General features: G+C 45.1%; 1 protein-coding gene across 1 annotated transcript; it reads right to left on the reverse strand.

Annotated features, from left to right (window-relative positions):
• Positions 1 to 5,512: 5,512 nt before the first annotated feature.
• On the reverse strand, positions 5,513 to 6,544 carry LOC124699596 (probable carboxylesterase 18). The gene has a single exon (XM_047231872.1). The coding sequence runs from the start codon at positions 6,542 to 6,544 to the stop codon at positions 5,513 to 5,515; it is 1,032 nt and encodes a 343-aa protein (XP_047087828.1).
• Between the last annotated feature and the right edge of the window lie 15,481 nt (positions 6,545 to 22,025).

Consider the following 22,025-nt stretch of genomic DNA (forward strand, 5'->3'; position numbering starts at 1 on the left):
GCTTGGAACCAGCGCTCAGGGCCTTCACGATCTGGTGAGGGCAGAAGAGCCTGACTTGCTTTTTCTGTCAGAAACCAAATTGACGGAGAAAGAAATGGAGCGCTTCCGGTGGAGTCTGAACATGCCTCACATGATTGTGATGGATTGTGTGGGACGAAGTGGCGGTCTGGCGCTTTTTTGGCATAAAGGTGTGAATGTGAAGCTTTGTTGGAAGGGTAGGTACCATATTGACGTTGATGTGATAGAGGAGAATGGCAGCAAATGGAGGTTTACAGGAATTTATGGGGAGTCTAAATCAGGACAAAAAGAGAACACTTGGAGGCTCTTGAGAACCTTACATGGCCAGGCTGACCTCCCTTGGTTGTGTATGGGTGATTTCAACGAGATCATGTTCGCACATGAGAAGGAAGGAGGGTTGGCTCGGGCCCCGGGATGCATGGAGGCTTTTAGGCAAGCTTTGGAGGACACTAATTTACATGATCTCGGTTTTGTGGGTGATGCTTTCACATGGAGAAATAATTGGCATTTGGCGGAGGGATATGTGCGAGAGCGGCTGGACCGTGCGGTGGCAAATGTGGAGTGGAGATGTATGTTTCCTTTGTACAAAATAATAAATGGGGATCAGCGCAATTCAGACCACAAGCCAGTTACGGCAATTCTGAATGACCAATCTATGCCACACATTTTTGGGAGAGAGGAGCCCGCTTTCAGGTTCAAGGCAGCATGGCTGCAAGAGCAGGAGTGTGTGGAGGTGGTAGAGGAGGCTTGGAACTCAGCGTTTGATGAGGGGGAGTGCTCGGTTAGTGAGGCGATAAAAAACATAGGGAGGAAGTTGTGGGTGTGGGATAAGGAGGTCTTAGGAGAACTTAAAAACCGCATCAAGAAGGCGAAGAAGGCTTTGGAGAAGTGTAGAAGGGGACCTATAGATCAGATGAATGTTTCCCGAGAACAAGTGTTGCGGTATAAATTGAGCAGATTAGAAGATCAACACAACACCTACTGGCAGCAACGAGCGCATGCGAATTGGCTCAAGTATGGTGATCGAAACACAGGATATTTCCATGCTTTTGCTTCAGAGAGGAAGAGAACTAATTTTATAAAGAAGTTGAAGAGGGAGGAAGGAGGAGTAGTGGAGGGGCAGGAAGAGATAGGAGCTTATGTTACTAACCACTATAAAAGTTTGTTCATGTCTTCTACAGGCCCCACAAATGATGATCTCCTCCGTCATGTTCCCTTGTCAGTGACGAAGGATATGAATATTTCTCGCACCCGGGAGTTTTCAGAAACTGAAGTAAAGGAAGCACTTGATTCTATTGGTGATCTGAAATCCCCAGGCCCAGATGGGATGCCAGCGATTTTCTATAAGAAATTTTGGCATATGTTAGGGCCAAAGATTCAGGATGAAGTGGTTGGGGTGCTCAATGGTGGTGCAATGCCATCAGGGTGGAATGTGACCACAGTAGTGTTGATCCCAAAAGTGAAAAACCCAGAACGTGTAACAGAACTTCGTCCCATCAGCCTCTGCAATGTTCTCTACAAGATCATCTCAAAGGTACTCGCAAACAGATTGAAGATCATTCTTCCTCATATCATCTCGCCCACTCAATCAGCGTTTGTACCTGGACGTATGATTACAGATAATGTACTCTTATCCTACGAAATTACTCACATGATGCATAGGAAGAAAGGGGGTCGTGATGGTTTAGTGGCTGTGAAGCTGGATATGAGTAAAGCGTACGACAGAGTTGAGTGGAGTTTTTTGGAAAATATTATGGTAAAAATGGGTTTTGCTGCTGGTTGGGTCGAGGTGGTGATGAACTGTGTGAGAACGGTGTCCTACAAAATCAAGGTGAATCAAAAGCTAACCGAATCATTTATCCCAGAAAGGGGATTGCGACAGGGGGACCCTCTGTCTCCATATCTATTCATTTTGTGTGCAGAGGGCCTCTCAGTTTTACTTAGCAAGGCGAAAGAGAATGGATCGATTGAAGGGGTCCGTCTATGCCCAGGAGCACCTAGCATTAATCATCTCTTCTTTGCTGATGACTCTCTGATTATTATGAAAGCAAATGCAAGTAGCGCCGAGAGCCTGAAGCAAATTTTGGCTTTATATGAGCTTAACTCGGGTCAAATGATTAATGCAACAAAATCTTCAGCGATGTTTAGTAAAGGTACTTCACAACGAGCTAAGCAGGAGGTGCTTGGTGTTCTAAGTATCCCTAGAGAATCCCGCAATGAGCGATATCTTGGGTTGCCGGTACACTTGGGTGCCTCGCGAAGCAAAGAATTCGAATACTTGAAAGAGAAGGTTTGGCAGAGTATTCAAGGTTGGATGGAGAGACTTCTGTCTAAAGCTGGAAAGGAAATTATGATTAAAGCTATTGCTCAAGCCATTCCAACCTATGCAATGTCGTGCTTCGATTTGACAAAAACTTTGTGTGATGAGATCAGCTCGATGATATGTCGATATTGGTGGAATCAACAGGATGGCAAAAACAAGTGTCACTGGGTCAGTTGGGAGAACATGACGAAGTCCAAAAATGATGGAGGGATGGGTTTTCGGGACCTACACATGTTCAATGTGGCCATGCTTGCAAGACAAAGCTGGCGACTACTCCAGAACCCGGATTCGTTGTGCTGCGTGGTGCTGAAGGCATTGTACTTTCCGGATACAACAATTTTGGAAGCAACTGCTAAACCAGCGATGTCGTACACATGGCGTAGTATCCTGCGAGGGCTGGAGTTGCTTAAAGAAGGCGTGGTGTGGCGTGATGGTTCAGGAGAACAGATAGACGTTTGGAATGATCCATGGATTCCACGAGGAGTTACACGTCGACTGAGAACTCCAAACGAGCTTGATGAAGAGCTGAAGGTTTCAGACCTTCTGGACCCGATCACAAAACAATGGGATGAGGAGGTGTTGAGAGGCTTGTTCTGTGATGATGACGTGAAGGACATTCTTTTGATCCCAGTCCGGAGTGGCATGGACGACATGGTGGCATGGCACTATGATAAAAAAGGAGTCTTCTCAGTAAAATCTGCTTACCACCTAGGGATGAACTCACGGGCAAATCAGAAGGGAGGAATAGCAGCTTCTTCTACAGAACCCGTGGATGCATCACCGCAATGGCAGAAAATTTGGAACATCAAACTTCCAGGTAAAATCAAAATCTTTCTATGGAGGTTTGCTTACAACAGTCTGCCAACCCGTATGAATATTCAGAGGAAACGGGTTGATTTGGATACAAGATGCCCCATGTGCTACAGACTAGATGAGGATGGAGGCCATCTTTTTCTGAAATGTAAGAAAGTAAAACAGGTCTGGCGGTATATGCATCTTGAGGACGTTCGTTTGTCACTCCTAAATTTGGCTAGTCCGTTATTGGTGCTAGAACAGGTTCTTAACCTACCAGTACGGAAGAGGGACACAGTGCTAATTCTTCTGTGGGATTGGTGGACAACAAGAAACAAGAGTAATGCGAGTGAACTCGGACAGAACGATACACACAAGTGTGTCGGACAATTACTAGGCATGTCGTCGAATTTCCATCGGGAGGAGTTGGAATTGTGTCTATGGCGCACGGGACGAACATGAACCAGCAAGCCGAGCTCGGTTTGGACGAAGCCAAAGGAAAACTTCACGAAGGTTAATTTCGATGCAGCTTTCCTTGAGTCCACTGGATTGGGAGCTTGGGGTTTTGTGGCGCGCACAGATGCAGGTGATTTTATAGCAGCAGCTGCAGGAAAACTGAGACACCTGCGTGATGCTCTGCATGCCGAAGCTGAAGCGTGTGTTGCAGCAACAGAGGGAGCCGCGGCACTTGGACTTCACAGGGTCGTTTTTTAGTCTGACTCACAGACTTTGGTTAACGCTCTTAACTCCAATTCCCATGAACTCTCAGTGATTGGCATTCTGCTACGTGAAGCTAGGAGCAATTGTATTAGTTCTTTCGACAGTTTTGAGTTCTCTTTCTACCCCCGTCAATGTAATAATGTGGCTCATTCCTTAGCTCAACATGGTTTTCGGGCTGAGGACGAATGTGTAGGATGGGCAGACGTTGCCCCTCCGTTTGTATCTGATATGTTGGCCAGCGATTTAGCTGTGTCATCTGGTTAATGGAATCGACATTTACCTGTCAAAAAAAAAAGTTAGGTGAGGCTACGGTGAGGGGATCCTATCTCTAAAATACACTGTTGCCGAAAACAATGTATAAGTGGGCTTTAGGGTCAGGCTCAAGTTACTCAAGAACTATCTTTCTGTGTGCTATGTACGATTGCTTTTCGATTTGCAATAAGTATCGTGTCTTTAGTTTAAATTTGATCAACTTTAAACTAAATCGACGACACATACCCCTTCATGCGAGAGAGACTTAGGCGATTAGGGATTCCTACCTCTAGCCGACGGTGCTGCCGATCTTCCTCGCCTCCTATGGCCTTTGGGTCATGGAGGCACGGTGGATCCTTGTCCTTGTCGGCGCAAGGGCTTCATTTTTTGGATATTTTCCTTAGTCTATTTAGTGTTTGTGTCCTTCTTTGGAAGGCGTGCCGGTGGTGAGTGGTGACTACCTGAAGATGGAATAAAGTCCTCCCCTTCTAGCTCCCATCTCAGTGGTGCGTGTAGCATCATCGGTTGGCATGTGGAGGTTTGTCTTCGGCAAATCTCGCCTGGTTTGGTCGGCCTTCCTTCTGATCTATGGTTTACTTCATCGGCGATGGTTGCTTCTCTCATGCGTTGTTTCTTGGCGCCTTAGCACAATGACTTCTCGTCTATTTACTACAACAAATTCTTCTACGACAAGCTTTGCAAGACTCGCATGAGGGAGGGAGAGGACAATGGTGCGCCTCCGGCACGTTCAAGTGCATGTGGTCGTCGCTAGGTGGTCCAATGGCCTGTTTGTAGTTTTGCATTACTTTTAGAATTTCGTGTACTGCCGTTCAGGATTACAAATAGATCGGTGTACTTTTTAAAAATAAATAATGAGTACATATCAATTACTATTATGGATTGGATGGAGTAAAAAATGAACAATCGTAAATCTTCCAATAGGAACTGAGATTACTTGTTTACTTGCTTCTGCACCTTAATTAATGCTAGCTATGAGTTACAATTGCGTTTTCTCCTGTTGCAATTCAAAACATGCACTGGGACTGAATTTGTTTCTTGATTGTCACGAGTTGGAAGCGTGATGACATATCAGACGAGTGATTCTCAAGCCACTCGATGGACTTGTAATCCGCAGTAATAATTTGTTAGGACAAGTCCAGATGATTATCGAATACTATGTGACAGTGACACTGACAGCACTAGTGCTCCGTCACGATCCATCGTCGTGTACCCAGTACGTACTGCGATGGCTACACTCCACACTCCACAGACATGAGAGACGTGACGCGAAGGCGCGCGCGAACCCACCCAATCCTCTCCACCAGACAGACATTCACGGCCACACATGAAAACAAACAAACACTCACCACTGTGGACACTGACACTAGCCGCTCACTTCACTTCACTTCACTTGCTCCCGGCGGCGACGAAGTTCTTGATCCGCAGCATGAGGTCCTTGGACTCGGCGAACTCCGGGAAGACGTAGAAGGCGTGGATGGCGTCGGGGTACTCCAGCAGCTGCACCTCCTTCCCCCTGGACCTCAGCAGCTCGCAGTACCGGCGCTGCCAGTCCTGGAGCGGGTCGTACCCGCCGACGACCACCACGGCGGGCGGGAACGCATCGGAGTCGATGCCGGGTATGGCCGCGGGTGACGCGGCGTGCGCGGCCTCGTGGGTCCGGTCAGCGCCGGGCGGGAGGAAGGCGCGCCACATCCAGTCGCAGCGCGGGACGGACACGATGGGCGCGCCGTCGAGCCGGAGCTCGGCGGGGGTCCGCTCCTCGCCGCCGAAGAAGGGCTGGATGGCGACCAGGCCGCGCACCCGGACGGTTGCGAAGGAGGAGGCCGAGAGCGCGTAGCGGCGGGCCACGTGGTGCGCGATGTTGGCGCCCGCGCTGTCCCCGGCGAGGAAGCAGCGGGAGACGTCGAGGGGCGGGAGGTCGGTAGCGGGGAGCTTCTTGGGGTCGTCGAGGAAGCGGAGCGCGGCGAAGGCGTCGTCGTAGGCGGCCGGGGAGCGGTGCTCCGGGGCGCGGCGGTAGTCGACGGAGAGCACGGCCGCGCCGCAGTGCCTGGCGATGCGGCGGCACGCGGCGTCGTAGGCCGGGGAGGAGGCGGAGAGGTACGCGAAGCCGCCGCCGTGGAGGAAGAGGACGACGGGGAGCGGGGTGCTGGAGGCGGGCGCGGGGTGGAAGAGGCGGGCGCGGAGAGGGGGCGGGAGGGATGGGTCGATGTCGAGGTCGCGGGAGGCGACGCCGTTGCGCGGGGCGGCGGAGGGCGGGACGGCCGGGTCGAGGTAGGCGAGCAGGCGGCGGTTGATGGTGCCGTCGGCGCGGCGGGTGGCGTCGGTGAGGTAGCCCGCGGCGAAGATGGAGAGGCGCGTCCGCCACGTCATGGGCGGCGCCAGCCTCGTCGGCTTGGCCGGAGGATCCAGGTGCGCCATGGTTTCTTTCCTGGGACGGCCGGGCGGTCGGGCGGAGTGCTCACTCTATTTTACTCCGTAGTTGGATTGGACTGGTAGATGGCGACGAGCAGATTCGGATGCGCGATGAGCTGTCGGTATTTAAGGTGGTGTGAAATTTACGCGCGTACAATTGTTAGGATGGTCGGCTTGTCAGTGGGATGGGATAGGCATGCTACTGTTGCGTAGGCAAGGACTTCCAGCGGGGTTGTTTTATGAGGGCCATGTTCCCTTGTCGAGGTGCCGGCGGCCGGGCGCGATGTCATGTACCCGGAGGAGCCTTTGCCTTGGCCGTCGCCGGCGAGCTTGGCTTCAAGTTGGACGGCACGCCCGCCATTAATCACACTCTTGACGTGAAGGCGAAAGAGGTAGGAGTGGAAGAGACGAAGAGTCCCGCGGGGATTCCGAGGAGGACGGTGGGAGCAGAATCCTGCGTCCACAAGTAATCGTCTTCAACAACTCGTATCGTACGTACCGGCTACTGCCTCTCAGGCTGTGCCCGTCATGCCTCGGGCACCACCAGGACGACCTGCCCTACCTTGCGAGGCAAACCGTAGATCTACTTTGAATTCGATTCGCTTCGAGTCTTCGACTTGAACTTGACATATAATGAGATGAGCCGAGTTTTAACTTTGGACGTTAAACGAGCCGGGTACCATCTACCTCGCGTCGCGAGTAACTCATTTGGCTAGGTAAAAATTAACATTGAAATGTACAACCATGTCAAAGAAGCTAATCCAGCTCAAATGGCCAACTTCTACCAGCCAAAGCCCAAGCCCACTTGTGCTTTGTGATAACTCAAGTAGAGCTATGTTTTTTTTTTTACTTGCCTTGCAATGTTTCTGGTTTATGTTATATGCCTTGTCTAATGATCAGCCAATATTATTCCTATGATATGGTTAATGATTATTATACTGTATCGACTATATTGTTGCAATGTCGTATTTCTAATGGTTGTTGTGTATCATTTATGCCCAAATAATTATAAAAAAAAATGCATCATATAGTATACATGTTCCTTTTGATATTTTTAACGAGCTACTCATGAACTTTGCGAGTTGAGCTGAGTTAGAAATCTGGACTCGATTGTTAAACGAGGCTCGACCCAAATTTAAGGTCCACCTACACCGCATGAGTCCTACCTAAATCTCAACAACAAAAAACCAATGTTGGCGAATGGAAAAAACACGTGCGGCAATCGATGGATGGCTTAACTTGGCGCAAGAAAAACCAACCAATAGTGGTCTCCACACATGACACTTCTTAGAAGGAAAAGCAAAGTGGGGTGAGGGATGAGAGAAGGCTAAGGTGCCGGAGAAGTGGGATGGCTCGGTATTTTTTCTTTCGTGATTTGAATTTTCAAGACGAAATACCTTGAAAACCCTTCGTGAATATTACGAACCATTTTCACGTTTGCGATCTTTGCATCGAGATCTTGAAAAATAGATCTCATGTTGATAGGTTTCGCGAACCTTGCCTCCAAAACTACCGCAGTTGTACTTCGGGTTTTAGCATACTTGTATTTCAGGTGTCAGCATAGCTGTACTTCGTGTTTCACTACGAGTGTACTGAGGTGTAGTTTCAATTTTCAGCACAAATTGTACTTCTAAAGTAGTACGGGTATGAGATCATAGAAATCATACCACTTAATTTTCTCCCTAATCATACATTCACGTAGCTAGGCGGAACATTGATCACCCTTCATGGTATAACAACCGATGGTGCGGGTTTCCGCTTTAAGAAATGATTTAAGAATCTGATTCATTCAATAGAAAATGAATTCCGTCTCATGACTTCCGTATTTTTTGGGTGATCGCATTCTGGTATGTTTGTTGTTGTTTATGTGCAAGTGTTGTTGTTTATTATAGCATCGTGTTTTTCATAAGTATGTGTTGATGTTTATATTTTGTTGTTTATAAACTGTGTTTACATGCATGTTGTTTACGACTAGTTTTGATCAATTTAATGTGTTGTAAACGTTGGTAATTTTACTCGCGGGTACCTATTTACCCTGCTGGGTGAAGGATATGAAAAAATCCTTGTACCTAGGTATGGATACGGATGACGGGTAAGGTGAAAGGTGACAAGTAATATAGACCGGAGGAAGTACAACTTTGTACTAAATTAGCGACACTTACTATGGATGGGATGGAGTATTAAACTTATACTAAAACACATGTAAATATCGCTTTTGTTGAAATAGATGTTCATAAATATATGAACAATATTTGTACATATCTATATAAATATTTATATGTATTTTCCGCACAAGTGCAGAGTGTTGTGTCAGCAGAGTATTTTTCCCACAAGGGTGACTCGAGGGTTTATATCGAACTCTCGAGGAATGGGTGATGGCTGCAAGTATACAGATCAGTTGTAGCTAGTTTAAAAATAAGAGTATCGAATCACGAGGAGCTACTAGTAATGATCTTGATATCCCTCGCTATTTTCTACTAAAGCTTACTTAATAATTGTTTTCTAATCTCAAAATGATAAAGGGGGTGTTGTAAATGGTTGCAGAAAAAGTAAATAAAGCAGTAAAAATGTTATATGAAAAGAGTTGGAACTTTATAAGACAAAGTGTTCTCAGGGATTGTTGGATCCACCACTAGCACTAAGACTCATGTTAATCAAGATAAAATATGCTTTCAAGCATGTGGTGTGTGGGAGAGCTCCATAATAAGATACGCCCAGAAATCCATCGGTCATCGCATCTCTAAATAACCACATCATCTAGCCTTCTGCGGCCACATATGGACTAGTGCTATTAATGGGTAAACCCCATGGTCATAGATATGAGCTTTATGAATGCCTTTTACCCCCTTATCCATGTGTCAAAACGCCGATACGGTAATGTCACTTCTTGCCGTTCGCTTTACCACACTTCAAAGAGTAGTTCCCTCTCAAGACCAATATGCAATATTACATGGTGCACAACATGCAATAACAAGAGAGAAAACTAACACACATTAATAATTGAAAATATAAATCATCTTAGATTCATCTCATATTCATGCTAGGGTTTCTCCATCTCCCCAAGAACTAATAAGACTACTCACATATGGAGGAAATCAAGAACATCATCATAATCTTGTGGAATGAATGAGAGGAATGGAACGAATTCGAATACAAATCTACAATAACAATCAAGATTACAACTATGGTTGGAGAATGATGGTGATGACGGTGCAACGGTTGATGATGATGAAGAGGATCAAATCTTACACAAAGTAGGGTCAAATCTTATAGCACAATATCATAGAATAAAGATCCACCACATAGGAATTACATATATGACCATAATCATGTTGGGTAGCTGATGACGGCTACTAGCAACGCCAAAAAGATCTTAATACGTTGGGACTCCAAGTGCAGAGTGTTGTATCAGCAGAGTATCTTCCCCACAAGGGTGACTTGAGTGTTTATATCAAACTCTCTGGACAAAGAGTATTATATTCTCTCTTTTTCTAGCAATCCTGCAAGTAAAATAAAGACCTTATGTCCCAACTCTACAGTGTGGTTGTCAAGCACAATATTTCATGTAAGTAAATAAACAAAAATAAAAGCGAGTAAAAACTAGATGAAATATAGTAACTAAGTAAAAGTTGTAAAGGGGTTGATTGTTTTTGGTGTTTTGGATGCAAATAAGAAAAGTAAATATTTTTTATATTTTCAAATTAAAATAGTGCAGCAAATAGAAAATGTGATAAAAGCAATATAAATGTGTTTCTTAGGATAAAAAGTAGACTGGGGTTCATGGATTCACTTGAGTATTCTCTCTTTTAAGTTGTAGCGGACAAATAGTAATTCATCAATGAGATATGAGGGTGCAAATAATAGTGTGCGTAAGATCAGAATTAAAATGGGCATCACGTCCTAACATAGAGATGATGCAACACATTTCTATTATATTCCACAAGAAAGGGAAAACTCCATGCAATCTTGTATGAAGAATTAACAGAGCATAGCCATAAGTACTTTGACATGATGTTTGAATATCAAATATGCGACCTTGAACAAACAATATCATCACTACTATCACGTGACAAACATAGCTGTAAGGGTATTTTACCCTTATCCATTATTTTGGTAACAATGACACCGTGCTAGAGTATTTGACCTAATACGTTTACAAGGATTATCTCAGGTATTAGGCAAAGAGGCATAAATGGTGTATCAAAGGAACAAGAAGGCTAAAGGAGACCCCCCCCCCACTTCAACAACAATCGAAAAGGGGTCTACAGCAGAAATCCGGTCTGCAGCCCAGTTGGACCGGCCTCCAGACCGGCTAGTCCGGCGTGCGGTCCGGTCGACCGGGCGCCAACCGGGCTCCAAACCAGCGCCTGAAGAATCTGGTTTGCCGCCCGGTCAGCCAGCCTCCAGACCGGCGAGTCCGGCGTATGGTCCGGTCGACCGGGCGCCAACCGGAGGAGCTCCTGGACGAAGAAAAGTGGGATCCGGCCCAGCATCCGGTCACAACCGGCAGGTCCGGTCACTGGTCCGGTCTGACCGGCCTCCAGACCGGACAGTCCGGTCAGGGGTCCGGTTGACCGGGTTTGTCGAGAGAAAAGCTGAGGTGGCAAGTGACCAACGGCTATATTTCGAAGAACACTATAAATAGGCCTTCTCCTACCTCATAACTGTTAGGCACTACACTACAAGCTGTTCTTGAGCTCTCTCTCTCTCTTACTCCATTGCTAGAAACACCAAAAGCCTCCGATCTCCCTCCTCCTCCACCCAAACTCAAATCCCTCCGGGGAATCACTAGAGGAGGACCCGATCTACTGTTCTACCAAGCCAAATCTCATTCCCCCTTGTATTCATCGAGAAGATTGCTTCCTAGGGTTCCTTGGAAACTCTAGGTGGGCAAGAGGAGTCCGGAAGCATCCGGGCTGTGGATTTGCTCCGGGCAAGATTGTGAAGGTTTGGAGGCTACCTCAAAGTCTACCACAAGTGAGTGAGCTATTCCTTCGTGGGATAGGCTCCGGAGAATAGGGTGAGCCTTCGTGGCGTGGGGAATCCTTCGTGGGACCTCCACCCCTCCAAACGTGACGTACCTTCTTGCAAAGGAAGGGAACACGGGAATACATCCTCGTCTCCGCGTGCTATCGGTTATCTCTAACCGAACTCCTTACTTGTGATTTAACTGCTTGAGAGAGTCTTCGTGCTCGAGTTAGTTGTATCCTCGTATAGGTTGCTTCACCTAGTTTGCATTAGGTTCACCTTTATATTCCGCAAAGCTAATATTGCAAAGAAAGAATTAAAATCTGTAGAAACCTATTCACCCCCCCTCTAGGTTTACCATCTCTATACTTTCAATTGGTATCAGAGCCTGGACTCTTATTAAGGGCTTCACCGCCTTAAGAGTGAGATGGATAAACTATTCGAGGGTCTAGATGAAGACTCTAACCTTTCGGTTAAAGAGATGAGATCTAGATTCTTGGCATATGATGCCGAGAAGAAGAAAAAGGAGGATGAGCTACAAAGCCAAATGGCAGAGATGTCTGCCATGCTTAAGAACTTGACTAATGGGTCTCCTAGTACGGCTTCGGCCTCCCTAGGGAGCTATCGCGAAGTCAACCATGACTATCCCAAAAACACTTCACCCATGCCTCATATAAACCATAGTGGGAATGTTCCCCATTTTGATGGAAATCACTTTCCTTTTTGGAAATCTTCTATGGAATCTCATATTCGCAGTGCCGAGCGTGGAGTTGTGGGAGATCATTGTTCATGGATACCGGGAGCCACAAGATTCCATTCGGTTGACCTCCACCGAATTCTACAACCGTCAACTCAACGCCTCCGCACGTGATAAGATTAGGAGTGGCATCAACCGCAAGCTCCTTGATCAAGTCAATGACATAGACTCCGCTAAAGAGTTGTGGGATCGAATCATAGTACTCCAAGAGGGAACCGATTTGATCCAATCAGCTCTTTATGAGACCGCAAAGCAAGATGCCCATCAATTCATGATTCGAGAAGGAGAGTCCGTAGCCGATGCTTATGCAAGACTTGGTGCTCTTAGAGTAAGGGTCAAGGGACTTGGTGTTGAGAAGTACAATGATGGCTTCGAGATGAATGAAGCATTCATAAAGTCCAAGGTCATTGCTATGATTGCCGTCAATCAAGAAGACACCAACCTTGCACTCAACTTGCAAATCATGACCAAGAGTGCCGACCTCAACTCCGATGATCTAGTCTCCTATGTGGCCGCCAATGAAAACATGGCCAAAGCGGAAAAGAGGCTCATGGCAATGAACCGTGTTGATGAAGCCTCACACAACCATGAAGCGCCACACAACCTTGCTCTCAAAGCTAGGGCCGATCATGGAAGCAAAGAAGACTATGAAATTGAAGAAGATGAAGAGATGACTTCAACTAGTGACATTGCTACCGACTTTGCTTTCTTTGCCAAGAAGTACAAGGCAAAGTTCCCTATGCTCCTCAATGACAAGAAGAAGAAAAGAACTTGCTACAATTGTGATGAAGATAGCCACTTTGAAAATGAGTGCCCTTATGAGAAAAGGGTGGACAAGCCAAGATTCATCAAAGGGGTCAAGCCAAGATTGAAGCCAAACCCAATCAATGATTGATACAAGAAGAACAAGGGAAGAGCCTTTGTTGGGGCCGAGTACTTGTCCGATGATGAAGAGGAAGATGGGGAGAAGGAGGCCGGGGTGGCCGGTTTGGCTTTCTCTAAGCCCGGGTCACTCTTCACATATGACTACTCCAAGGACTACTCCACGGAGAATGATGTTGGATCTTCCTTCATGGCAAGGATAACTCAAGATGATGACTCCGATGACTCTCCCTCATCTACAATCGTTGGCTCTTGTCTTATGGCAAGGGAAACCAAGGTAATGGAACCTCCACCTTCCCTATTGATGTCTACGTTCCCCCTCCTTTCCTGTAGACAGTGTTGGGCCTCCAAGAGCAGAGGTTTGTAGAACAGCAGCAAGTTTTCCCTTAAGTGGATCACCCAAGGTTTATCGAACTCAGGGAGGAAGAGGTCAAAGATATCCCTCTCATGCAACCCCGCAACCACAAAGCAAGAAGTCTCTTGTGTCCCCAACACACCTAATAGGTGCACTAGTTCGGCGAAGAGATAGTGAAATACGGGTGGTATGAATATATATGAGCGAGTAGCAACGGTGCCGAGAAAATAGCTTGTCGGCGTGTAGTTGATGGTGGTAGTATTGCGACGGTAGTAACGCGATAAAATAGTAAACAAGCGGTAGTAACGCAGCGGTATTTAGGAACAAGGCCTAGGGATTACACTTTCACTAGTGGACACTCTCAACATTGATCACATAACAGAATAGATAAATGCATACTCTACACTTTTGTTGGATGATGAACGCATTGCGTAGGATTACACGAACCCTCAATGCCGGAGTTAACAAGCTCCACAATTTGTTCATATTTAAGTAACCTTATAGTGTAAGATAGATCAACATAACCAAATAGATCACATCAATACCATCATAGTAATAGTTAACTTCACGATCTACAAGAGATCACGATCATAAACTACGCCAAGTACTACATGATGCACACCCTGTCCACTTTACACCATGCAGGAGGAATAGAATACTTTAATAACATCACTAGAGTAGCACATAGATGAATTGTGATACAAAACTCATATGAATCTCAATCATGTAAAGCAGCTCATGAGATCATTGTATTGAAGTACATGGAGAGAGATGAACCACATAGCTACAGCGGAGCCCTCGGCCCTCGGGGAGAACTACTCCTCCTCATGGGAGCGACGGCGATGATGAAGATGGCGGTGGAGATGGCAGCGGTGTCGAGGGAGAAGCCTTCCGGGGGCACTTCCCCGTTCCGGCGGCATGCCGGAACGGAGACTCTGTCCCCGGATCTTGGCTTCGCGGTGGCGGCGGCTCTGGAAGGTTTTCTCTGGTTTCGTCGAACGTATCAGGGTTTTCGATCCAGGGGCTTTATATAGGCGAAGAGGCGACGCAGGAGGGTCGAAGGGGCGACGACACCATAGGGCGGCGCGGCCAGGGCCTGGGCCGCGCCGGCCTATGGTCTGGGGGCCCAGTGCCCCCCTCCGGTCCTTCCGGGTGTTCGGATGCTTCCGGTGAAAATAGGAACTTGGGCGTTGATTTCGTCCGATTCCGAGAATATTTCGTTACTAGGATTTCCGAAACCAAAAACAGCAGAAAACGAGAGCCGGCACTTCGGCATCTTGTTAATAGGTTAGTTCCGAGAAAATGCACGAATATGACATAAAGTGTGCATAAAACATGTAGATAACATCAATAATGTGGCATGGAACATAAGAAATTATCGATACGTCGGAGATGTATCGGCATCCCCAAGCTTAGTTTCTGCTCGTCCCGAGCGAGGTAAACGATAAACAAAGATAATTTACGGAGTGACATGCCATCATAACCTTGATCATACTATTTGTAAAGCATATGTAGTGAATGCAGCGATCAAAACAATGTATATGACATGAGTAAACAAGTGAATCATATAGCAAAGACTTTTCATGAATAGCACTTCAAGACAAGCATCAATAAGTCTTGCATAAGAATTAACTCATAAAGCAATAATTCAAAGTAAAGGTATTGAAGTAACACAAAGGAAGATGAAGTTTCAGCGGTTGCTTTCAACTTGTAACATGTATATCTCATGGATATTGTCAACATAGAGTAATATAATAAGTGCAATAAGCAAATATGTAGGAATCAATGCACAGTTCACACAAGTGTTTGCTTCTTGAGGTGGAGAGAAATAGGTGAACCGACTCAACAATGAAAGTAAAAGAATGGTCCTCCATAGAGGAAAAGCATCGATTGCTATATTTGTGCTAGAGCTTTGATTTTGAAAACATATAGAGAGCATAAAAGTAAAGTTTTGAGAGGTGTATGTTGTTGTCAACGAATGGTAGCGGGTACTCTAACCCCCTTGCCAGACAAACCTTCAAAGAGCGGCTCCCATTTTATTTTATTTTGGGTGGCACTCCTTCCAACCTTTCTTTCACAAACCATGGCTAACCGAATCCTCGGGTGCACGCTCAACAATCTCATACCATGAAGGAGTGCCTTTTTATTTTAGTTTTATTATGATGACACTCCTCCCAACCTTTGCTTACACAAGCCATGGCTAACCGAATCCTTCGGGTGCCGTCCAACAATCACATACCATGGAGGAGTGTCTATTTTTGTTAATTAATTTGGGACTGGGAATCCCATTGCCAGCTCTTTTTGCAAAATTATTGGATAAGCGGATGAAGCCACTAGTCCATTGGTGAAAGTTGCCCAACAAGATTGAAAGATAAACACCACATACTTCCTCATGAGCTATAAAACATTGACACAAATCGAGAGGTGATAAATTTTGAATTGTTTAAAGGTAGCACTCAAGCAATTTACTTTGGAATGGCAGGAAATACCATGTAGTAGGTAGGTATGGTGGACACAAATGGCATAGTGTTGTTTGGCTCAAGGATTTGGATGCATGAGAAGCATTCCCTCTCGATACAAGGTTTAGGCTAGCAAGGTTATTTGAAACAAACACAAGGATGAACCGGTGCAGCAAAACTCACATAAAAGACATATTGTAAACATTATAAGATTCTACACCGTCTTCCTTGTTGTTCAAACTCAATACTAGAAATTATCTAGACCTTAGAGAGACCAATTATGCAAACCAAATTTTAGCATGCTCTATGTATTTCTTCATTAATGGGTGCAAAGCATATGATGCAAGAGCTTAATCATGAGCACAACAATTGCCAAGTATCACATTACCCAAGACATTTATAGCAATTACTACATGTATCATTTTCCAATTCCAACCATATAACAATTTATCGAAGAAGAAACTTCGCCATGAATACTAGAAGCTAAGAACACATGTGTTCATATGCAACAGCGGAGCGTGTCTCTCTCCCACACAAGCATGATGTAATCCAATTTATTCAAACACAAACAAAAACAAAAGCACACAGACGCTCCAAGTAAAGCACATAAGATGTGATGGAATAAAAATATAGTTTCAGGGGAGGAACTCGATAATGTTGTCGATGAAGAAGGGGATGCCTTGGGCATCCCCAAGCTTAGACGCTTGAGTCTTCTTGATATATGTAGGGGTGAACCACCGGGGCATCCCCAAGCTTAGAGCTTTCACTCTTCTTGATCATAGTATATCATCTTCCTCTCTTGACCCTTGAAAACTTCCTTCACACCAAACTTCTCATAAACTTCATTAGAGGAGTTAGTACATAATCAAAAACTCCCATGTTCAGAGGTGACACAATCATTCTTAACACTTCTGTACATTGCTCAAAGCTACTGGAAGGTAATGGAACAAAGAAATCCACCCAACACGAGTGAAAGAAGCAATGCGAAATAAAAGGCAGAATCTGTCAAAACAGAACAGTTCGTATTGACGAATTTTAAAATGGCACCAGACTTGCTCAAATGAAAATGCCCAAATTGAATGAAAGTTGCGTACATATCTGAGGATCATGCATGTAAATTGGCTTAATTTTCTGAGCTACCTACCGGGAGGTAGACCCAGATTCGTGATAGCAAAGAAATCTGGAACTGCGCAGTAATCCAAATCTAGTACTTACTTTTCTATCAAAGACTTTACTTGGCACAACAAAACACAAAACTAAGATAAGGAGAGGTTGCTACAGTAGTAAACAACTTCCAAGACACAAATATAAAACAAAGTACTGTAGCAAAATAACACATGGGTTATCTCCCAAAAAGTTCTTTCTTTATAGCCGTTAAGATGGGCTCAGCAGTTTTAATGATGCACTCGCAAGAAATAGTATTTGAAGCAAAAGAGAGCATCAAGAGGCAAATTCAAAGCAACTTTAAGTCTAACATGCTTCCTATGCAAGGGAATCTTGTAAATAAACAAGTTCATGAAGAGCAAAGTAACAAGCATAGGAAGATAAAACAAGTGTAGCTTCAAAAAATTCAGCACATAGAGAGGTATTTTAGTAACATGAAAATTTCTACAACCATATTTTCCTCTCTCATAATAACTTTCAGTAGCAACATGAGCAAACTCAACAATATAACTATCACATAAAGCATTCTTATCATGAGTCTCATGCATAAAATTATTACTCTCCACATAAGCATAATCAATTTTATTAGCTGTAGTGGGAGCAAATTCAACAAAATAGCTATCATTATTATTCTCATCAAGTGTTGGAGGCATAGTATAATCACAACAAAATTTACTCTCCATAGTAGGTGGCACCAAAAGACCACTATCATTATAATCATCATAAATAGGAGGCAAAGTATCATCAAAGAAAATTTTCTCCTCAATGCTTGGGGGACTAAAAAGATCATGAAAACCAGCTTCCCCAAGCTTAGAACTTTATATATTATTATCAACAATGGTGTTCAAAGCGTTCATACTAATATTACTACCAGCATGCAAATAAGATTCCATAGGTTTTTTAATTTTCGCATCAAACAATCCATGTTTTAAATCAGGAAACATAAATAGAAGCTCATTCTTGTCCATTATGCCAAACTAGTGTAAACAAGAAACAAAAAGTTGCAATTGCAGGATCTAAAGGAAATAGCTTTGAGTACTTACGACGCCGGAAAATAGCTTGGTAGCCGAGGTCCGGAGTGTGAGTACCTTTTACCTTTCCTCCCCGGCAACGGCGCCAGAAAATAGCTTGATGTCTACGTTCCCCCTCCTTTCCTGTAGACAGTGTTGGGCCTCCAAGAGCGAGAGGTTTGTAGAACAGCGGCAAGTTTTCCCTTAAGTGGATCACCCAAGGTTTATCGAACTCGGGGAGGAAGAGGTCAAAGATATCCCTCTCATGCAACCCTGCAACCACAAAGCAAGAAGTCTCTTGTGTCCCCAACACACCTAATAGGTGCACTAGTTCGGCGAAGAGATAGTGAAATACGGGTGGTATGAATATATATGAGCGGTAGCAACGGTGCCGGAAAATAGCTTGTCGGCGTGTAGTTGATGGTGGTAGTATTGCGGCGGTAGTAACGCAATAAAACGAGTAAACAAGCAGTAGTAACGCAGCGGTATTTAGGAACAAGGCCTAGGGATTACACTTTCACTAGTGGACACTCTCAACATTGATCACATAACGAGAATAGATAAATGCATACTCTACACTTTTGTTGGATGATGAACGCATTGCGTAGGATTACACGAACCCTCAATGCCGGAGTTAACAAGCTCCACAATTTGTTCATATTTAAGTAACCTTATAGTGTAAGATAGATCAACATAACCAAATAGATCACATCAATACCATCATAGTAATAGTTAACTTCACGATCTACAAGAGATCACGATCATAAACTACGCCAAGTACTACATGATGCACACCACTGTCCACTTTACACCATGCGGGAGGAATAGAATACTTTAATAACATCACTAGAGTAGCACATAGATGAATTGTGATACAAAACTCATATGAATCTCAATCATGTAAAGCAGCTCATGAGATCATTGTATTGAAGTACATGGAGAGAGATGAACCACATAGCTACAGCGGAGCCCTCAGCCTCGGGGGAGAACTACTCCCTCCTCATGGGAGCAGCAGCGGTGATGAAGATGGCGGTGGAGATGGCAGCGGTGTCGAGGGAGAAGCCTTCCCCAAGCGGTTGAATCAGCCACCTGTGGAAGGAGGATGTTATGGCTCCCCCTCCTCCCACCTCTCCCGAGCCCTAGACACCTTCTTCACCGGCGATCTTCTTGATCTCTGGTGATCTCCCCTTTCTGCTCCGATCATCTTCTCCAGCGTCTTCCCCCCTTCCAGGTGACACCCAATGGCCCCTAATCCTCTAGGCCGTTGGAAGGTTTCGTTTGAAGTCCTGCTAGGCTCTGGTAAGAGCAAGTCTTCCCCTGGTTTTTTGATGCTTTGGCCCAAGAATTTGTTGGCTTTGGTTAATCACAAGGATGCTCCTTTAGTGGGTAAACATCTTGAAGATGGAGAGGTGTTTTATCCGGGAACATCTATTAGATTTCAGTCACATGTTGCCTTTGTTGAAGCTTGTTTGCTCTCTCCACCTGGTTTCTCTTCTTTCCCTGAGGCTCCACCTGTTAGATGGAGGGTTACTTATGCTAATCTTGCCCCTTCTTCTGATAATAAGGAATCAAAGCCAGCTCTCAACAGATCAGCTTTTCTTATCCTCAAACCTCATGCTAAGAGGATTGTTCTTTTAGACTCAAAGGAACAAGTTTTGGATGCTAGGTTCTTGCTTGTTAATGAGAAAATCAGACCTGGTCATCTCATTGATCTTACAGTTTTCACTGCCCTAGTAGGGGAACGTGTTGTCTCTGACTCCATTTCTCAAGCTTTGCAATTGGATAAAAATTCTTCTGCTGCTAGATCTTTTGTAGATGTGGTGAATAATGTTGCTCCAACAAATGTTGATGTCTCTGTCATGCAAGGAAATACCTTTGAAGGTCTGGATTTCAAACAAGGGCTGGACTTTGCTTTGGAGTGTCTTACAAAATTTGGTCATAAGGTTAATCTGGACAAGGGTTCAACAAGGAAACCTTTTTTCCTGGTTTGTTCTTTTGGTCGAGCAAGCTTTAGATTGGATGTGTATACTGTGGCTCTTGCTTTGCAAGCTTGTTTTGGTGGCAATGCAGCTCTGTACAATGTCAAATTTCTCCGAGACAGAAGTTTCAGATTCTCGGTTTCCTCAAGTGCTATTGGTTTTCAAATTTACAACTTGGGTGCACGAACACAATCTTCTTTCAAGGTTTTCTTTCATCTTTGGGGCCAAGGTGGGCCTAATTGGATTGCTGAAGAAAAAAAATTCTATAAAGAGCAAAAGGAAGCTTGGACAGAAGTGAAGTCTAAATCTTCAAAAGATATTTCTGTATTCTCAAGGATTGCCTATCCCCAAAAGGTGGCAGAACACAATTCCAGGGTTTCGGTTTTTGAAAGATTACAGTTTTCCCAGGCTGCTTCAACGGTCTCTTCAACTCGACTGCTTAATGACTCAATCAAGGGTGTCTCTAATGGCATGATTAATGGGTATTATTCAGGTGGTCAAAGGCAAAATCACTGGTCATCTAATCTGCCGACAGGTTTTAATTTGGGCGCCAATTTACCGGGCTTCCTTTCCTCTTATACATTTCCAAATTTCCCTCGTTTGGACTGGCCCGACACAAGCTTCCTTACTTGGTTCAAGGCCCACGGGCCAGCGCCCCAAATACAGCTGGTTTCCTCTTTCAGAGACTTCTCTTTTTTCCAACAACAGGTGGCAGACAACCCTTCACTCTTCGCCTCCTCGGCTTCACCGTCTCTCTCACCTCTGCGAAGCTCTGCTCCAGTGCCTCCGCCGATCACGTCGGAGACAATGGCGAACATCCCCATCGATCCTCGCCCTTTTGTTCCTCATGGATTCGAGATTCAACACATTGCTGGCAGAGTTGGGGTCAAGAGGGTGGTAGTCGCCCGCAAGCCGCGTCTGCATGAACAGTACGCCATCGCCAGCATCGCTCCTTTCCCCCAAGGCCAGGTACACTTTGGCAATGTCCGTGCTGTACTAGAAGATTATCTGAATGAGGTTGCTGAAGTAGGTTTTCAGAATATTCAAGAGTGCCCTTTTGGTGCTGCATATGTTAAGTTCACCAATGTCAGTGATAAAGAAAGATTAATTCATTCCAGTCCCAATGCTTTTGGTGATGTCAACATTTCATTCTGTAAGCATGATGAAGGCCCCAACTGGAGGGCCACTAATTTTAATAGAGATGCATGGGTGTTGATGGTTGGTCCACCTCTAGATCATATGAACACAGAAGACTTCAATGCTTGTTTTCATGATATTGGTACCTTATTACTTTGGGAGAGAGATCCAAATAACAAAGGCAGAGTAGTGGCCAAGGTCAGAGTCACTGACTTGGAAGACATTCCAAAAAGCATCAGACTTACTGAAGGTAGCAGGCCAGATGCAGAGTCCTGGACTTTTCCAGTGGAAGTGCTCCAACACAATCTGCTTGGAGGGGGCCCACCTGATGAGGACCCACTGCCAGCTGATGGGGTAGACCCACACCCTTTACCCAATGATGTGGTGCCACCTGCAGATCCTTTCCCAAATTTGTTGCCAGCTTTGGAAGAAGAAAATGAGGAACAAGAAGGTTGGGGACACTGGGCCATGGGAGATAATATGCACCACAATGACAATGCTGATATGGAAGTTGAGCTGGCCCCCAATGCTGCTTTCCAAGGATTGTTAGATGCAATTCAAGCTGAAGAAATGCAACTGGATAATCCACCTCCTGCTGATTCCAACAGTGATATCACATACTCCTCTGGTAGCTCAGGCTCTAATTCTTCAGTCTCTGCTGCAGATCTTCAGTTAGTAGTACATGAGGGTCTTGCAATCAATTTGTTGCCTGTGAATCAGATTGGGGAAGGACTTCTAAATATTGCACAAGCTTATCTGGAAGAAGAAGAAGATGA

The sequence above is a fragment of the Lolium rigidum genome, chromosome 3, assembly GCF_022539505.1.
Source record: "Lolium rigidum isolate FL_2022 chromosome 3, APGP_CSIRO_Lrig_0.1, whole genome shotgun sequence".
NCBI classification, from domain to species: Eukaryota; Viridiplantae; Streptophyta; class Magnoliopsida; order Poales; family Poaceae; genus Lolium; species Lolium rigidum.